Below are 18,285 nucleotides of genomic sequence, written 5' to 3' on the forward strand. Positions count from 1 at the left end.
TTGTATCTTTTCCTAATATCACTCTATCTTTTGTTTTATTTTCTTTAAGTGTTGATTTATTTGCATGGTGATACGGGAAAACCCGTTCATTGTTCTCTTGAATGCATTGAGATTGTTTTACGCAATCTATTTATATCCCAATGAAATTACAACATTATTTTAAGCCGGTCAAATTTAGAAATATTGCAACAAAAAAACCAATACGGTTTAAACCAATATTTTTGTCCATTGCCGATTCACTGCGTGTATTATAATTCTTTCATACTACTTTTACTAAAATAATGAATATAAATTTGATGTAGCAAAATCTCTAACATTTATCTTTCCCCTCAGATATTTATATAAATTATCTTATTCAGTTCTAGTTTTTAGAATAATTGATTATTCGTGTGTCAAAATATTAAAACATAATTTTGAATCCCATTGACAAATTCTCCATGTTCGTTCACTAAACATTTCCCATTTCCCTGATATTTGCGATCATGCAATTGATGGTGAGTAGACTAAGATACAAAGCATCAGCACAAGAACTCATTATGCTATTTGAAACACTCGTTTATCGGTAAAACTCATGTTTTCTTTATTTCTTAAATATATCAAAAGGTAACAAAGTAGTCGAGGAACATGTGTAATAGCACACAGGTTTTTATTATTATTATTATATTTTAATTTCCTCTAAGTAGGTATAAGGAAGCCTTGTTTGTTTAAAGTATTTCCCCTCTTATTCACTTATTTTACAAATTACAAATAATTCAATAAGTGGTGTACCCATTCAATAATGGAACAGTTTACTTTTTCAAAGTCTTAAAGAATTATTATACCAACGAATTAGACTATTTACCCGATTTGTTATCACATGAGCAACACGACGGGTGTCACATATGGAGCAGGATCTGCTAACCCTTCCGGAGCACCTGAGATCAACCCCAGTTTTTGGTGGGGTTCATGTTGCTAATTCTATAGTTTTGTATGTTGTGTCATGTGTACTATTGTTTGTCTGTTTGTCTTTTTTCATTTTTAGCCATGGCGTTGTCAGTTTATTTTCGATTTATGAGTTTGACTGTTCCTCTGGTATCTTTCCCTCTTTCGAATAATTTCTAACAGTCTTTTATGATTTTATTGCGATTGCGCATCATTTTATTAAATGATGATAATTGACGTTGATGCTTTAATGCTATCTTTTTCGTAAAATAAGTAAAGGCATAATTCTTTAGACCACTTAATTGTAGAAAATATATGTTACTTCGAACAAAAATGTTTGTGCATATCTTTCATCAAAGTTTTCTATATATTTCTAAAGTGTTAATGCTTTATCAATTCCACTTCATGGAATTTTTAAGGTCATCACGATTATTTCAATTTTGTTTTCTAATCTACATAAATATACTGCTAATTCTGTGGTTAAATGCTAAAAGGTAGGGAATTAAATAATAAAAGTAAAAGTAAAATGAAAGTAAAACATGAATAATTGTGATAACTTTTCAAAAGTCAATTTTTAATTAAAGTCATAAGAAACGAGTGACCGGTGAAAAATAATGTTCTTCCAATTCTTGAATCAATGCATACTAACATCTTAAACTTAGTCTTCTGTGCACGAATTTATCATTTTTTTCGTGTAAATTTCGTATAATCGTCATTTTTTTTCCAATCGGTCAGTGTTGTTGTGAAAATATGGCAGGTAATTAAAGTTCGTGTTTTGAAGCCAAAGTTTAACGATTGTCACCTGTTTGTCAACAATCGACAAAAAATCAACAAAAACGCATGGAAATAGAGCACGTGTTTAACATGTAAATTCAGAATGAGATAATAGTTTATTTTAAGGACATCCATGCGTATTGCGATCACCGGATTTTTACGAGATGGGTCACACTGAGGTCACTTTGCATACGGAAAATATGTCGGCAGAATTGCTTCCTGGAAGGAAGCAATTAAAATAAAGTAAATTTCTACTTAATATGAATAAATTATAGAATTTTCTTCAAAAAAAAGTATATGTACATAAGTTTTATAATGAAAAATCTGAAAACTATCCATTGAGTTATAAAAAAACATATGCATTACTTTTTTTTAATTTGAGGTTTCTTATGACTTTAATTGATCGACATAAAAAAAACTTTTTTACACCAAGACAGTTAAATTTTAGCACTAATTTGCTTTTAACCTACATTATTTTATTTTTGCATAATATCTCTTTAGAATATTATCGAAGAATGTATAGAATATCTGCTAGATTGCAATAAGTTATAAATAGAATACAGAAAGTACCTGTTCTATAAATACAGTTTTAAATTAATCATTACAAGGACATATTTTGGAAGGACGCCTTAAAACAGGTAGATACTATTTTAAAATCATTATCATAGTTCCATGAACCATGTTCTGTATGATATGTAACGCAAGATATAAAAAAAAAACAGAATAAAAGTGACCACGATGATGTTAATTCACACGGGTTTGCTAGAGACGCCATTCGAAGTGGTCGTATGATTCTCGAGGTATGATTAAGCATGCATCCATGTTATTGAGAAAAGTCTTCTGCGAGCAGCTCATATAATACGCTGAAAAGTTTAATGAATGCATTTCTAGGATTTTTAATTATTGCAAATGCAAGTAGGCATCAATTGCGGGTATGTATTATATGGGGGACGGATAATAAATTCAAAATGAAGAGATTGTATGTTCATACTTTTTTTAATTATTTTTAAACTATTAACCTCAAGATTTTGTGAGCTTGTGCCTTGGATAACATTTATGAAAATGATAGCAGTGGTTCTACCCTTAATACAAAACACGTATTTTCTTCTGGCCAAAACTTTAATAGTGATCTCATCTATAGATGCTACTCATGTGTCCATATGGATCGTAAGATGGCTGTTCGCATGCATGCATACTATGAGATTCTCAATTTTATATACTATGAGATGTAACGTTTAACATGTCGACTCCTCCCTGCGCTCGTTTTTTTTGAAGATTTTTACTTTTTTCTTTTCTATGTTTGCACAATTTTTTCCTGGAGATACTATATAGAAAGGAAATAACTTTATTTCTCAAAACATAGTCATATGTAAAATGGGGAATACATGAAAGCATTATTTGCCAATTTATCATTCTGCTGCAACAAATATATCTATCCAAAGCTTTTGCCTGCTGCATTTGGACTAACAGTTCTTCCTACGGATATTTCACACAATTCACTGTTATGACAAATTTAAATAACTTTTCAAATTTGACTTTCTAAAACTTTTTTCCCTTCAAAAAGATAAGCCATTTTTTTCATTTATTTTTCTAATGAACTGGTTTTGCTGTTCTATTTAAGTTTTTTTAATTTTCATACACTTCAAAGATATTTCATTGTCGCGCTTCAAAACGTTTCTTTCAAAAAGCACGTGTTCTATGAAATTTATCATGGCATGCATTTATAGGAATATTTTTATAAAACTTGATCATTCTAAATAACAAACATTGAAACATTGGAACAGCTTCGTTTATTTTCATGTGTAGCAAAGTTAATTCATTTTTAGCACAAGTTTCATGGCCGCCATTACGAATTTAGTGATCAATTCGAGGTGATTGCACCACAAGATGGTTGACAATATGTTTCACAAAACAATCTATAACATGGTTTGTAACGTTTATTGATTCATAAAACTGAAAATATTGTGTGCATAATGCGAAAAAACAAGATATGATAATATTCTGGTGCATGATTTATATGAGAAATGATATAGGAAGTTTTCATTTTCAGTGTTGTTTGTTAGCATGTATCCACTCCTTGACTCACTATGTATAAAATAAAGAGAGGTATTATGATTGCCTATCTGTTCAAACAAACTCATCATAGATACCAGGATTTAATAAGTATTTACGCCAGACGCGCGTTTCTTCTACAAAAGACTCAAATGGCGAAGAAAAAATCAATTTAAAGGTCAAGGTGTGGCTCTTAACAATGGAAAAACCCATACTAAATAGTCAACTATAAAAGGCCCAGACATTAAAAATGTTAAACGATTCAAGCGAAAAAAACTAACGACTTAATTCATATACATGTATATATGCATTGTTTACAAATCTTCCTTGATGTTTTCCCAGTGGTTTTTATCTTTTACTGTCCCCATAAACTTTTCAGTGTCTTGCTTTTTTTAATGTTTTTGGTAATCTTTTTGAAATAAAATCATGTGTACGCTCCGAATTAAGCTACTCCAAATTAATGCTCGATTCGGAGCAAAAACTTTAAAAATCTGTATATATTAATTCTTTCAATATAATTTCAGGATGTTGGGAAAGGAAAACGAGAATGTACTACGTTTACCTTCCGATGCTTTCAACTATGATCCTGATCTTTTTAATTGTGCGAAGAAATCGGTTGAAACGAAGTCACTACTACCAATCTTGAAAGATGAAATAAAATCTAAAATACAAGCTAAACGTCTATCTCAAGGATTAGAAGAACTAAAAGTAGAATTTGAAAGCAAACCACAATCACCTGTAAGTAATTTATGATTATAAATCTATATTTCTTGCAAATGTGGGTATGACATATCCAATATTCTTTAAAATATATGTCTACTAATTTAATGTATTTATTTCATTATGAATTTGTTTTACAATAGGTCAAGCATAATTTGAAACATTGAAGTTTGTATTGATTGTCTTTTAGTGTTTTGTTCAATATTTTTGAAAACGTATCAGGTGAATGCATGCATTCAAGTAAAAAATATAGCTTTTATAAAATTTCTTAACTTATATTAAAAAGATATAATTGTTTAAAGTTTGTATCTTATGGTTCTTATGATAGTGCGATATGTATGGATACATTTTAAGTTAAAAACATATTAATTTGAAACCAAATCAGGAAAACATTGGTAAAATTGAAGAAAAAATAAGATAAAAGAGACTGAAAGAAACCATACCTCGAAGATGAACATGCAAAAATCTCTTAAAACAAATTTAAAGAATGAGCGTCATAAACCTTACTTATAACCTCAGGTTGAATTAAGAGTATCTGGAAGGACATATAGTCTTGATCGCCGACGTGTCAAAAATTCATTGGCAAGTTGTATTAGGGAGGAAAACCATTAGAGGTTAAAAGAGACAAACAACTTTACATTTCAAATGTGCAATTGCTATGTTTTTCTTTTTATAGCTAACAGAAGAAGAATTAGAAAAACAAAATCACAGAAAAATGCATAATAGAGTGTCAGCTAAAAAATGTCGACATAAGAAAAAGATATTTTATTCACGAAAACAACAGGTGAGATGGACTAGCATTGACGGGGAAAAAATCTACAGAATGCTTTAATAACACACTATAAGTATCTTTAAGCTAGTGGCTGTTGATAGTCTCAGTAGTATTATTAATATTAACAGTAACAATTGTACTACACTAGATGCGCATTTCGACGATATGTGTCTCCTCAGAAATATTCGATGCCAAAATATTTGCAAATCCAAACCAAATTTAAACTTAATTTCTACTGTGGTGTTTAATACCTTCGGTGCTATCAGTCCATCATCACAGTGATTGTAATAACAATTATGGTATGCATTTTACTGCATCAAATGCGCATTTCGGCAATAAATGCCTATTCAGAAAATGTTGGAAAGTGTATTTAAATAAGCATCGTTTATTTAGCAGAAAAAATCTGTTTGTACTCCATTGGAAAATTTTACAAAACCCTTTATAAATTTGCATTTTTATATTAAAAAAGTCTTTTACAAAATTATATAGGGCTAACACTACAGGGAGATAACTCTGTAAAATCAGTAGAACGTTTCAATGACGTTGTGTTGTTAGGGAATTTTAAGCTTCTCAATGATCAAAATAAGTTTTTGTCAAACTGCTATATAACCAGTGCAATTTTTGATTAAACGGTTGGTTCAAATTTTTTGAAAATTTTATATTTTTGTCAAAGGGTCAAAGTAAATACTTTGTCAAAATTTTAATAAAATTAAACGAGCCAAATTAATTTTAGTTCAGGTGTTGGGTTCCACCTTAAACCAAACGAAATAAATTTCTGTGGAAATTGAACATACCTATTTTTTCTACATTTTTGCTTCTTTATGTATAAAAAACAATAGAAAATGTGTTTATTTTTTTAACACAAATTCATAATTTTCTCTCTATATTAGATACGCAATGCTTCGTGAATTTCCCTGTCCCCTAGAGTGTTTGCTTTTGGACAGTGGACGGCCTTTGAGCCACTGTAAAATTGAATCGAAAGATATACTCAATCGCTCATTTTCAAGGTTAATACGGTGATCATTGTCACATACGTATGTTAGCTCATCCTTTGCTTTCCCTTTGAAAGAAAAAACCCAATTAAAAATATTCGCAGTTATCAACAAGAACAGTGTTTTAATTTTTATTTCAATCTTATTTCAGGAGCTCCACGAGTTAGAGAAAAGAAATCAGCACTTAAAGAACACTATAAATAGAATAGAAACTGAGAAGGATTATTATATGTCAAAACTAGCTAGTTCTCCTGAAATTATGAACATTTGTACTGAGTTGTATGGAGAACCTTTAGATATTTTATGTGAAATCAAATCAGACAATGTGCTAAATCATTAGGATTTAAATTTCAATTCAGACAACCTTAGTTCCTCTATTATGATATCAATGTATGGTTCCAATAAAATAATTCCTAGAGTGGACATTTTTAGTATATATGCAGCTTTAAAAGGGTATTCAGAAAGCGTTACGGACGCATACATTTTATGAAGTGGTATTCTCATTTTTTTTTCGCTATTCTTTAATAGACATTCACAACTTAATGTCTATATTCTATATGTTTAAGGTTTTTTTTCAATCTACCACCTGCTTGTACCACATTGATCTACATCATAGTAAAAAACAAATGATATCTTAATCTGTAATTTGAAAATAAACGATTTCAAAAAACAAAATAATAGGGCTTTTAGATATCGTTTATATATCTGTAAATGTATCTCTAAGCATGTACAGGAGTACATATACGAAAAAAGAAGTACAAACCTTAGTTTCAAAAACCCAGACAACACCAACTCTTAATTAAAATCCTCATAGAAAACCGATAAATTAGTTTAACAATCGTCACAACTCGGCCGATTCCGTACCTCATCTAACGGATAGAAGGAGAGAAGCGGAGTCACCCGAGGATTGCCGATTGACTCAAGGTCCATTCGTCACAACTCGGCCGATTCCGTACCTCATCTAACGGATAGAAGGAGAGAAGCGGAGTCACCCGAGGATTGCCGATTGACTCAAGGTCCATTCGTCACAACTCGGCCGATTCCGTACCTCATCTAACGGATAGAAGGAGAGAAGCGGAGTCACCCGAGGATTGCCGATTGATTAGTTTAACAATCGCAAATGCTGTTGTGTTTTGAAAGTAGAATCCAATAAAAGTAAATATAAATAATATAATTCTCCCATTTGCAATATCTGCCTTGTGAGTTCTTACATGTTTAAAAAGTGTTGTGTCTATGTTTATTTGTGTTTGGCTTTGAACTACCCTTAAACTTTGATCAGGATATCGCAAAACATCAGCTGCTTAGCCACTTGAGTAGCGAATGATTTAAGAGGTTTTTTAATACCATTCTATTCATCAGGGTAACATATTGCTTTCCTGTAATTCTTTTCTACTCAAGAGAAACATCCTAAATTGTTAGAGCGAAACACAAACAAAACTTAAAACCGTGTGCATACATACTTGCTTAGATACACTTCATGAATATTTAATGTTTTTCTTTGACTTCCTTAAAACATAGACTAAAAAATTACACAGAAATTAAAAAGAGATCATAGAGTTATCTCTCTCCTTACACAACTTTTATAGTGTATTCCTTATAATTTATTTTTCCTATTAAGAGTTCGTGTTTAAACAAAATACTATGTATTGTATTTGATTCAAGTTTAATCATTATGTCCAGTATTGAGTACATGTGCATTAAGTGCTGTATACGACCTCTAATAATACATTAAACATAAATCAAACAATTCTTTAGAAAAGACATTCAGTAACCAGGAAGAGAGTTCACAGTAATATATATATATAGGTCTACATTGATTTTTATTGGCTGATGTTTAACTGATATTTTGAAGCGTATTTTCCAATAATAAAAAATAAACAAATTATTACAATTATCATACATGATATCTTAACTTATTGACATTTTGATAAATATTTATACAAAAAAGTAGCAGGTCATAAAATCTGATTGTCCTTAATTAACCTTAGTCTCTATGATCTATTCGGTACATTCATTCTTTCTTCTTTCATTGATGTTCGTTCGTATATGTGTCTTAAAGAACACACATTATCATTAGTAAGAACAGAAAAGTAAATTATATTGCATAAACTTACTAGTAATAAATTTTAAAGTGTGTTTTTGTTTTGGTCAGTAAAGAAAACATAACTTAAATCTTTAAAACAAAAATTACTTCAACAAGAAACGAAAGAATAAATCAAGGCGACAAAAAAAAATGCTACTGTTTTAAGGGAATGAAAAGTTTCTATGTGCAATTGAAAAATTAGTCAACAAGTATACAAAATTTTAAAGACCGGACTATAGCCTGTTTTGTCCTTGATTTAATATGCAATAACCTATTTCAAATAGGTTTACAACAAGGAAGAGATCGATAATCTATATAGTAAATAGTTTACCCTGTAATAATAATAAAACTGAAATTTTCCAATTCTACTGTACTGTTTGATAAATAAGAACAGAAAAGTAAATTATATTGCATAAACTTACTAGTAATAAATTTTAAAGTGTGTTTTTGTTTTGGTCTGTAAAGAAAAAATAACTAAAATCTTTAAAACAAAAGTTACTTCAACAAGAAACGAAAGAATAAAGAGTTAAAACAAAACCAAGGCGACAAATAAATGCCACTGCTTTAAAGGAATGAAAAGTTTCTGTGTACAATTGTAAAATTAGTCAACAAGTATACAAAATTTTAAAGACCGAACTATAGCCTGTTTTGCCCTTTATTTAATGTGCAATAACATATTTCAAATACATTTACAACAAGGAAGAGATATTTAATTTATATAGTAAATTATTTATACTGTAATAATAATAAAACTTAAAATTTCCAATTCTACTGTATTCGTTCAATGCTTAAATCTAGATTTTATAATCGATTTGCGAGAAATGAAATACAGTTCAATGGAAAGTTTCTTATTTCATAAAGAACGTTCAGAGCTAAAATTAAGTCCTCAAAAATGTGATAAAACATACTTAGGGACAATTCAACATTTAAGAGACATAAATTCGATAATGTTAAGTTGAATAAGGTTTAATATATTGATTATCTCTATGTATGAATACATTGATTGCTAAAAGAATCCGGCTACAGGGAATTGGGAAGTGAAACTTCGTTGTAAAAAGCCTTTTCGATAAAATCACAATAACTGAGCTGACATTTCATATATTTCTAGAAATCATCAAAGTGACAAATTTACGCAACGCCAAATCTACAAGTAACATCATTATATCAGACATATGAGACGACTAAGAAATATGCACAACAAACATACAACCCTCAGACAAGAACATCATGCAAAGACAACAATACTGAAATTTGAAGCCATATTCGTATTGGTACTCATAATTACTTCCTTTTGGAGGCAAAAAAAGACACCTCAAACGGGATCTTCATCCTGACATGGTTTAAGCAATATTAAAAATTGGGACTTATGGGCAACATAAGACTTATTAAAATAGACCAAGAGGGACATCAAAATACTGCATAAATCAAAGCAAAAATTAATCGGTAACACTGAAACCTTAAACCTTATTCAATTGACCGCAGTTTTACTTTCCTAAGAAATAAAGATATAGACAAAATATGTTTACAAAATATCGAACTCCAAAGTCAATCAAAAAAGGACGAAGCCAATAAGACTTCATAAAACCATATCATCGGCAATATAAACCAACGGGACAAAAGGAAAACAAATGTCATATTCCTGACTTGGTACAGTAATGTTTGGAACAAAAAAAGATACATATTGCATACGGAATGTTGATTTAGAGTATTTAAGGAAACTCGTCATAGATACCAGAATTAAATTTTTGTGTTTTTCCTGTGTTGTGTTGTTAACAGGAATAGGAAAACTAAATATGGAGTCTTTGTATTCACTCACACCTCGTTACAACCTATCAATATTACAGATACCGCAGATCAAAATCTACGTTTCTGCTACATTAATTGTGTTACAATGTCAATCGGAAACGAAGTCAAACATCTGATCTACATTATAGCAAAGAAGAACAATTGTTTTGAATGACAATTGGGAACACTTCTTATTGTTTCTTCAATGATAGCCGGTAATAGGGTGTGGAACTACTGGGTTGGCATTTAAACATCTAGTTGTTGGAAATGAAAATGTATATCTCAAATCATGAGAAAAAGTTAATGGTTGGTCTGGATTGTTTTATTTAGCTTTTTGATCGGATTAGATTAAGTTGTTTGATTCTGATTTCAATATAAGACCATCTTTTTTATAAAGGTTTGTTATTGTTTTTTTTTAAGTCTTCCTCTAAATATTATATTTTTTTATGAATGGGGGATTGTTGTCTTAGATATTCGCCCTTTATCTCCTTTTAAATTATAAAACTCAAACGATAATAAATCGTAAAATGACAAATAAAAATGGCAACAGCTCCTTAGAGAAGGAGAGCATAAACAATAACTTAAAAAAAATAATATCCAAAGAACGATTTTAATATATAATTGGCTAAATCAGGTGTGATTTGTTTATTCCCTTGTTTCAAAAATACTTAAAAGCTCTGACAAAGTTACTATAACAAAAAGATACTTAATTTATACTCTAATTACAAATGAATTCCGATTACAAAGTTCGCTACTTTGTCTTATTACTGAAAAGGCTGGGTTGAATATGATAGTATATATCAATTTGACAAAAAATTTTAAAAAAACGTGGTATTTAGTTTGCACATTTTTTTTGTCGTTTTTTGATATCATGTATAATTTGTGCAAATCGTAAGCATTTCCTGGAGGTAACGCTTTCAACTAATACAAAAACATAAATATGGGTATTCAGTTCCCTTGCGAAATGAATCGGTCGCATGAAATCAACTATTTAATCTTTAACAAAGCTAAATTAAGAACATAGAAAGTACCTGTTGTAAAAATAACACTACAAAGATGACAAGGAATTATTTTTAACCATCGCATATCTGTGACACACAGGTATACATTTTAACATTTTTTAAATTCACAATTATCATTTCATGCTATATATGAATGTACTATAATTCTACACATTTTTTCGAGGACCACAATTATAACAAACACGCGATCGATTTCATTTTTAGCTCAAATATGTTATATTCAAATTTGCATGGATGAGATTCCACTGTAGGGTGTTTTCTGCAAATACGGACACAAACATTTTCAGTTTGAATTAGAATGAGGTAAGGGAAGGTAGGTAAGCCAATCATGATTCTTACAAATAACTAAATAATGGTTTTAACATGGATGCATTCTCAAAGACTGCATTTGTCTGATTCTAAAGGTTTTTTTTAGAACCGAAGGTGTTAATAAGATCAGTTATGAAAATTTCAAAAATTCTCAAACACTGGATTATTGAGACGCACATTTAAAATATCCGTTGAGACTCCAAAATATTCGTCGAACGTACATTTGTTTCTGTACTACTTTATGCCATCTATACCATGTGTAGTTCATATTGTTTGTATAGTAAAAATTAACTTTCTAATCTTTAATATACAAAACAGAATGCATTCATCAATCAAACTACTAAATTAAACAATTACTATCAGGAGGCATCTGTTAATGTTAAAGCCTGGTTTTAAATAATATATTTATTAAAAAGTCTGTCTTTTTTCAAAAACTCAATCAATATGGTCTTCGTGGAACATATCTGCTTCCCTTTTGGTAATTCTAATACTTTATTTAATCATAGATAAATTTGTAAAATCAAAAATTGATTTAATATCATTTAAGTCTTGAGTTTAATTTTATGTGAAATCAAAAATAGATTTAAATATCAATTACGTATTGATTGTATAATGGTAAATCAAAAATAGATTTAAATATCATTTAAGTCTTGAGTTTACTTAAAAAAAGATAATGGTGAATTGAGTGAGTTGAGTGCAAATGCAAGGGAAAGTCCATCGGGCGCACGCTGTTTTAAAAGGTGTTAGTTTCATTTCAAAGTTTAAGGATATTTCTTATTTTGAATTATCACATTATCAACCCATGTGTACACCTCAAGAATATATCATTCCTGCAAAATTTAATTTCAAATAAATATAAATTTAAATAAGACATAATCTTTTTAAATACCAAATATTTACATTCGTCTTGGAATAAGTATGATTAATTTACGTATCTACCTCATTGGTAAGGTTTATTTTATTTATAGGTAGTGTTTAAAAATAGAACATCATATTGGCTCATTTTAGATACTTAAGTATTGGAATAGATCAACTATAAAAAGAAACACCATTTTGAACACTGTACGAATAATGATGAAACTGACAAGGCTGAACTTGAATGCTTAATATTTTTATGACAAAGTCAGCGTATGGCTTATTTGTCTCTTATTTTCTATTTAGGAACTTGTCATATACATATATATGATAGTACATACCAGTACTATTTATCATGAAATTTAATTAAGGTAACAATGACAATGCTCTTTTATAAATTCATCTCCCTTATTTCAGGGAAGTTCACAAAGTTTCGTTCATGGTAACCACACAATGACCTTTAACTTGTTGAAGAGTTATATTTTAATAGTATAATTTTGGCGTAAGCATGAGTCAATGCATAGAATATAAAAAAAAACAAAAAAACACGTGTTACATTTTTATATTATATGAATACGATCAGGCATATGGGAGAATTACATATTAGAAGAAAATCGGAAGAAAGTTTTTATCAGCAGTGAAGTCGAAGCATATTGCGTATCAGTTTTATCATCCATCCATTTATTTCAGAATGGACGGTAAAGAGAATGAAAGAGTATTTCGACTGCCATCTGATGCTAATAATTTTGACAATGATCTGTATGACCGTGCAAAAGAGTCAGTTGCTAGAAAGTCTATATTACCTTTATTGAAAGACGAATTGAAGCTGAAAATACAGACAAGACGTCTGTCGCAGGGACTGGATGAACTTAAAGTAGATTTTGAAAATAAACCGCAAACGCCTGTAAGTTTAGTTTGATACTTTAACTCCTAATATATGTTAATCTTTGTAAGAATCCAAAATTATGAGTTTCAATATTTGAATACCTTAATTCTAACTTCATTCTGAAATTAATTTTAGGAATATGAATTTTACATGCACACTTCCCAAACTTCTTAAAATAAAATAAAATCAATTAACCAATATTCATAAATTGTATTTTTTTATATTAATGTCTCAGACAATTTAGCCATTCAACTTTTCTTCTAAAAGCACGCATTATTTTTTATTTGTTGGTTCTCCGTTTACACCTAGTTGATAAATGATAGAAAACCAACAATTTCGATTTATACCACGCACATTACAACATGTTAGTCATATAACTGAAATACATAATTTGCACCTATAACATGAAACTTCGTAATGTGTAGGCGCAGAGCAAAAAAATCGTCGAATGTTTGTCAATAATGGGTTTCAAGCTTTTGTTTTTTCAGATATTTTTCAAGTATATATTTCCCGTCATCTTTTATACAAATCACAATGACACAAGGAACATGTCATCCCAGAAAGCTAATTTACCACGCAAAATGTTAGCATGTGTAAGCGTAATTTCATTCCACCCTGTTTTTATTCCGGGTAACTGTTTTTCACTAGAGAATATTGGATGTAAATAGTGTGAAAGCGTTGTCGATCGTGATATCATTCAGTCAGGATCCTACTTCGTCAAAATTATCTCCCCATTACGCCAGTTCATTTTCACAATCGTAGAAATGGAAGCCGTTGTAGGGATGACGCGCTACCAATTTTGCTCTTGGAAACCGATAAATTTATCCACATTGCACCAATACGATCCTTATATGTCAGTTATATTTTAAAAGACAAATGTATCAGCTAGCTAATGAGCATTAGTTAATGATCTTGTCTGCATTGATTCAACTTAAAACTATTGTCTGATCGGTTGTCAGGTGGAATTTTCGAAAAATCATAAACATTTAATTTAATTCTAATTAAATATTTCGTGGAAGGGCAGACTAGATTTTTTTAGTGGTTGAAGACTATAAACCATAGTTATCACACACAAAAAATTCGAATTTTTCGAAGAAATGCATTTTCATTATCCAACTTGTAAGACTGTCGTCAAGTACTTTCAGTAAAAAAATAGCTATTCGAACACACCTTCTCTGTTTTTGTGACTCATTAGATAGGTATTTCACTTGACCCATATATTTCATCTTTTAGTACTGTTATTTTGTTGTGTTATAAAGTCAATCTGTAGCTTTAATATATAAAAATGATAGAATCTGAAGCGATACGATGTATGAAATATTCTTACTTTGTACGATACCAAGACAAAATACTCAACTCAAACACGCCCTAACATAAAAAGGTGCACTCGATTTTCTCTTTTCGATACAATTGTTACCTATTTTTTGGAATTTTTTCTCCAGTCACATAATGGAAGGGCAGACACGAAAATTGCTGAACTAATAGATTGATATGTTTTCCGTCCGTGGTAATTTTTTCAAAAAAATCGGAGATTATGCATTTTCGTTATCCAACTTGAAAGATACACACGTCGTCGACTTGATATCTAATTGTTCTGCTTAATTATGTACTAGAAAAATTGAAAACTTATGCAAATGGTGTTTTTAAAATAAAACACCTCGTTATTGAGAAAAAAATCGCAGTTTTGTTTGTTTCTAATAACTTTTAAAAAATTTGTCACTATAGTAAACAGTACAGTAAACATTTATCGCCTTCTCTAACAAAGAGCTTCGATTCTTTTGTTCTATTTCAATCTGGTTTCCTACTGCATTGTTTTGTTTACATTGGACCGGTTTATTGTTTAAATACATTAATAGGTTAAAATTAGAATAGTTTTCAAGGAACCAGTTTGATTAATAGATATTGACATTAAAGATATGATTTTATATCGAAGTCTACCAAAACGCAAATGCACAGAAAAACTTTTGCAATCCTGGGTATATGAATACAAGTTACAATTAGTAACAATTTGAAAGCATATGATTTGATAAGAAAGTATTTCCAAATTTAAGTCGTTAATAAAGCATTATATTGTGTTATCATGTGTTCAAAGTAAGTTCAAGAACACTTCATCAGTGTATGAATCTTAAATACTCGTGGAATAAATCCCGGTTCAAAGTAACTAGTGCAATCATTCTAGGTACAAAATCACTAGTGTAATACCGGTAATTACTGGTTTAAAATCACTGGTGTAATCATTTTTGGTTGAAAACATTTGTGTGTACATTCCGTGGATGAAAAACACTAGTTTACTTTGTTCTTATTTATTTTACATAATTCAGCTATGCAAATTTTACCAAACCCTATTTTTTTTTTATAAATTTCCATTTCAAAAAATCTTTTTAGAATCTTATCAAGAGATGTGGATATTTTGCCCTGGACCCGGATTAAAAACCCTACTGAATTCATGTTGGTGGATAAAAAAAAACACTAGGAATTTTCATCCTCCGGATAAAGTACACTGGCGGAATCAAACCACTGTTACACATGCCGTGTACATAAAACTAATTCATCTTGCATAAACAGCATAAAATAGAACGATGCTGTCTGGGTTATATGTAATTAATGTTTATGAACGGAGGTATTTTTAATTGTTTATAAATAATGTTTTGTTGATTGTTTTTAATGTTTATTTGTAATTTTTTCAATAGCTGGAGTTCGTTTAGGTTTATATTGATACTTATCATTTTGTATATACATAATATTATCGAACAAATTGGTGTTTTACTTTTTTTTAACTTTTGTCCATCATTTCCTTTTAATTATACATATGTTATATATGTTTACATGCTGAAAGTTTCCGATGTCTTTTCTTTATCAATTTGATAGCTTACAGAAAAAGAAAGAGAAAAACAAAGTTATAGAAAACGATGTAACAGATTCTCAGCACGAAAATGTCGAATAAAGAAAAAACAATATAATTATATGGTTAAACAGGTTAGTAACATCACACATACACGGTGTACCGTTAATTATCATCAATTCAAGCAAATTTTCTTGAAGCCTTCTGACGATCTTTTCTTCTCTATTTTCAGCGTATTGTGTATTAAGTCTTCTTAAAGTTTTCAATTTGATCAAATACTCATTAAGGGAAAAAATGAAAGAGACAAGTAATCTAACACAAAAAATACAATTGTGAATATGTTACCAGTAATAATTATGTAGCATATATGTCTTACATATAATTTTTTACATATAAAGGAACTATCGTGTAATGTTGTCATTTTAGTGTTATATTTAACATTGCCTTAAAAGCGGGAGGTTTGGCATGCCACAAAACCAGGTTCAACCCATCATTTTTTCTTAAAATGTCCTGTACCAAGTCCGGAAAATGGCCGTTGTTATACTATAGTTTCTGTGTGTGTTACATTTTAATGTTATGTTTCTGTTGTGTCGTAGTTCTCCTCTTATATTTGATGCTTTTCCCTTAGTTTTAGTTTGTAACCCGGATCTGTTTTTTTCTCAATCGATTTATGAATTTCGAACAGCGGTATACTACTGTTGCCTTTATTTACATGATGCAATGTCAATGGAAGTCTAAAAAGATGTAAAATCTTAAATTATATTACAAGTACAATGTCGTTATAATATCTAATATCTAAAGGATCAAATCAGTAATCATGATGTAAAATTGAAATTTTATAGTTTCAAACCTATATCTTCTTATTGTGAAAAGTTAGACGCTGCAACAACGAAAAGGATGAATTAACAAGACCGAATGATGGTGTTCTTAATATAGTTCGTTCCGTTATGATTCGAAGTTCATAGAAAAATTTATTTCTTTTGCGATTTCTAGGAGAAAAAGTCTGAAGATATCAAAACAACAACAGCAAACACTAGTATAAGTTTATATTACTAAGGTATTTCAAAACATAGAAGAAAAAACAAGGATATACTATCGGTGTTTGCAAGTAATTAATGTTTAAAGGGTGAACAAATGTTCTGCAGCATATTTATAGAAGTGTTTGGGTAATAAATCAATTAATATTGTTGTTTTATTACTTTAGGAGCTGGTGGATTTACGAACAACAAATGTACAATTAAAAGATAAAGTTTTTCAATTGGAAACAGAGAAGGAGTTCTATATATCTAAACTATTCAATAATCCAGAAATTATGAATATTTTAACAGAGTATTATGGAGCGAATTTAAATAGTTTGTGTGAAGTTAAGGAAGAAGAAATGTTTACATTTTAAAAACATTAATCAGAATTGCCATTGATAAAATATCTCATATCTAGTCAATATTCCGGAAAACCGGAATACTTCATAAAACATATATAAGGCTTTTTTTATATAGACTAGACCGTTGTTTTTCCCGTTTGAATGGTGTTACACTATTAATTTTGGGGCCCTATATAGTTTGTTGTTCGGTGTGAGCCAAGGCTACGTGTTGAAGGCCGTACATTGACCTATAAGTGGTTTACTTTTATAAATTGTTATTTGGATGGAGAGTTGTCTCATTGGCACTCATACCACATCTTCCTATATCTATTTATTAATCAATGGGAGATAACATACATGCTAGCTCTAGTAATTTTGGGGCCCTTTATAGCTTGTTGTTCGGTGTGAGCTAAGGCTCCGTGTTGAAGGCCGTACTTTAACCTATAATGGTTTACTTTTTAAATTGTTATTTGTATGGAGAGTTGTCTCATTGGCACTCACACCACATCTTCCTATATCTAGCTAGTGTGCAATAGAACTTACGTTTGATAATGACGAAGAAGATTAGTATCTTCGTACATAATAATTTTTGGAAATTATATACGTCTGTTCCATTGAAAATTAATAAAGTAAATATCAAAATATCAACACGTCGAAATATCACGACGATTCAACAATTAGAGGGAAAGGTTTCAAACATCTGACACTGTATCTTGATCTCACCAAAAAATGGCGTTTCAGCATACAAATTAGAACAAGCACATTTTTACTCAAGATTCACAATGAAATGTTGAATTATGTTAGAATAAACTGAAAGGTTTTAAACAGGACACATGTCATTGTAAGAAATTAAATAATGACTTGCTGATTAAATATTTCATGACCAAACAACACAATGATACAATTTGTAGA

General features: G+C 30.0%; 2 protein-coding genes across 4 annotated transcripts; both read left to right on the top strand.

The window, feature by feature from the left end:
- Positions 1-2,258: 2,258 nt before the first annotated feature.
- Positions 2,259-6,652, top strand: LOC139488495 (cyclic AMP-dependent transcription factor ATF-3-like). Of its 3 annotated transcripts, none has more exons than XM_071274178.1 (4): positions 2,259-2,333; positions 4,272-4,485; positions 5,144-5,251; positions 6,383-6,652. In XM_071274178.1, the coding sequence occupies exons 2-4, from the start codon at positions 4,273-4,275 to the stop codon at positions 6,569-6,571; spliced, it is 510 nt and encodes a 169-aa protein (XP_071130279.1). In that variant the 5' UTR covers positions 2,259-2,333; position 4,272; the 3' UTR covers positions 6,572-6,652. The 3 variants fall into 3 exon arrangements, with proteins under 3 accessions (XP_071130279.1, XP_071130278.1, XP_071130277.1); XM_071274177.1 differs by lacking the exon at positions 2,259-2,333 and adding an exon at positions 2,367-2,495; XM_071274176.1 differs by lacking the exon at positions 2,259-2,333 and adding an exon at positions 2,416-2,627.
- Positions 6,653-11,268: 4,616 nt separating this feature from the next.
- On the top strand, positions 11,269-17,488 carry LOC139488496 (cyclic AMP-dependent transcription factor ATF-3-like). The gene is made up of 4 exons (XM_071274179.1): positions 11,269-11,434; positions 12,976-13,189; positions 16,040-16,147; positions 17,218-17,488. The coding sequence occupies exons 2-4, from the start codon at positions 12,977-12,979 to the stop codon at positions 17,404-17,406; spliced, it is 510 nt and encodes a 169-aa protein (XP_071130280.1). The 5' UTR covers positions 11,269-11,434; position 12,976; the 3' UTR covers positions 17,407-17,488.
- The last annotated feature ends 797 nt before the right edge of the window (positions 17,489-18,285 follow it).

Source organism: Mytilus edulis, chromosome 9 (assembly GCF_963676685.1).
Source record: "Mytilus edulis chromosome 9, xbMytEdul2.2, whole genome shotgun sequence".
NCBI lineage: Eukaryota > Metazoa > Mollusca > Bivalvia > Mytilida > Mytilidae > Mytilus > Mytilus edulis.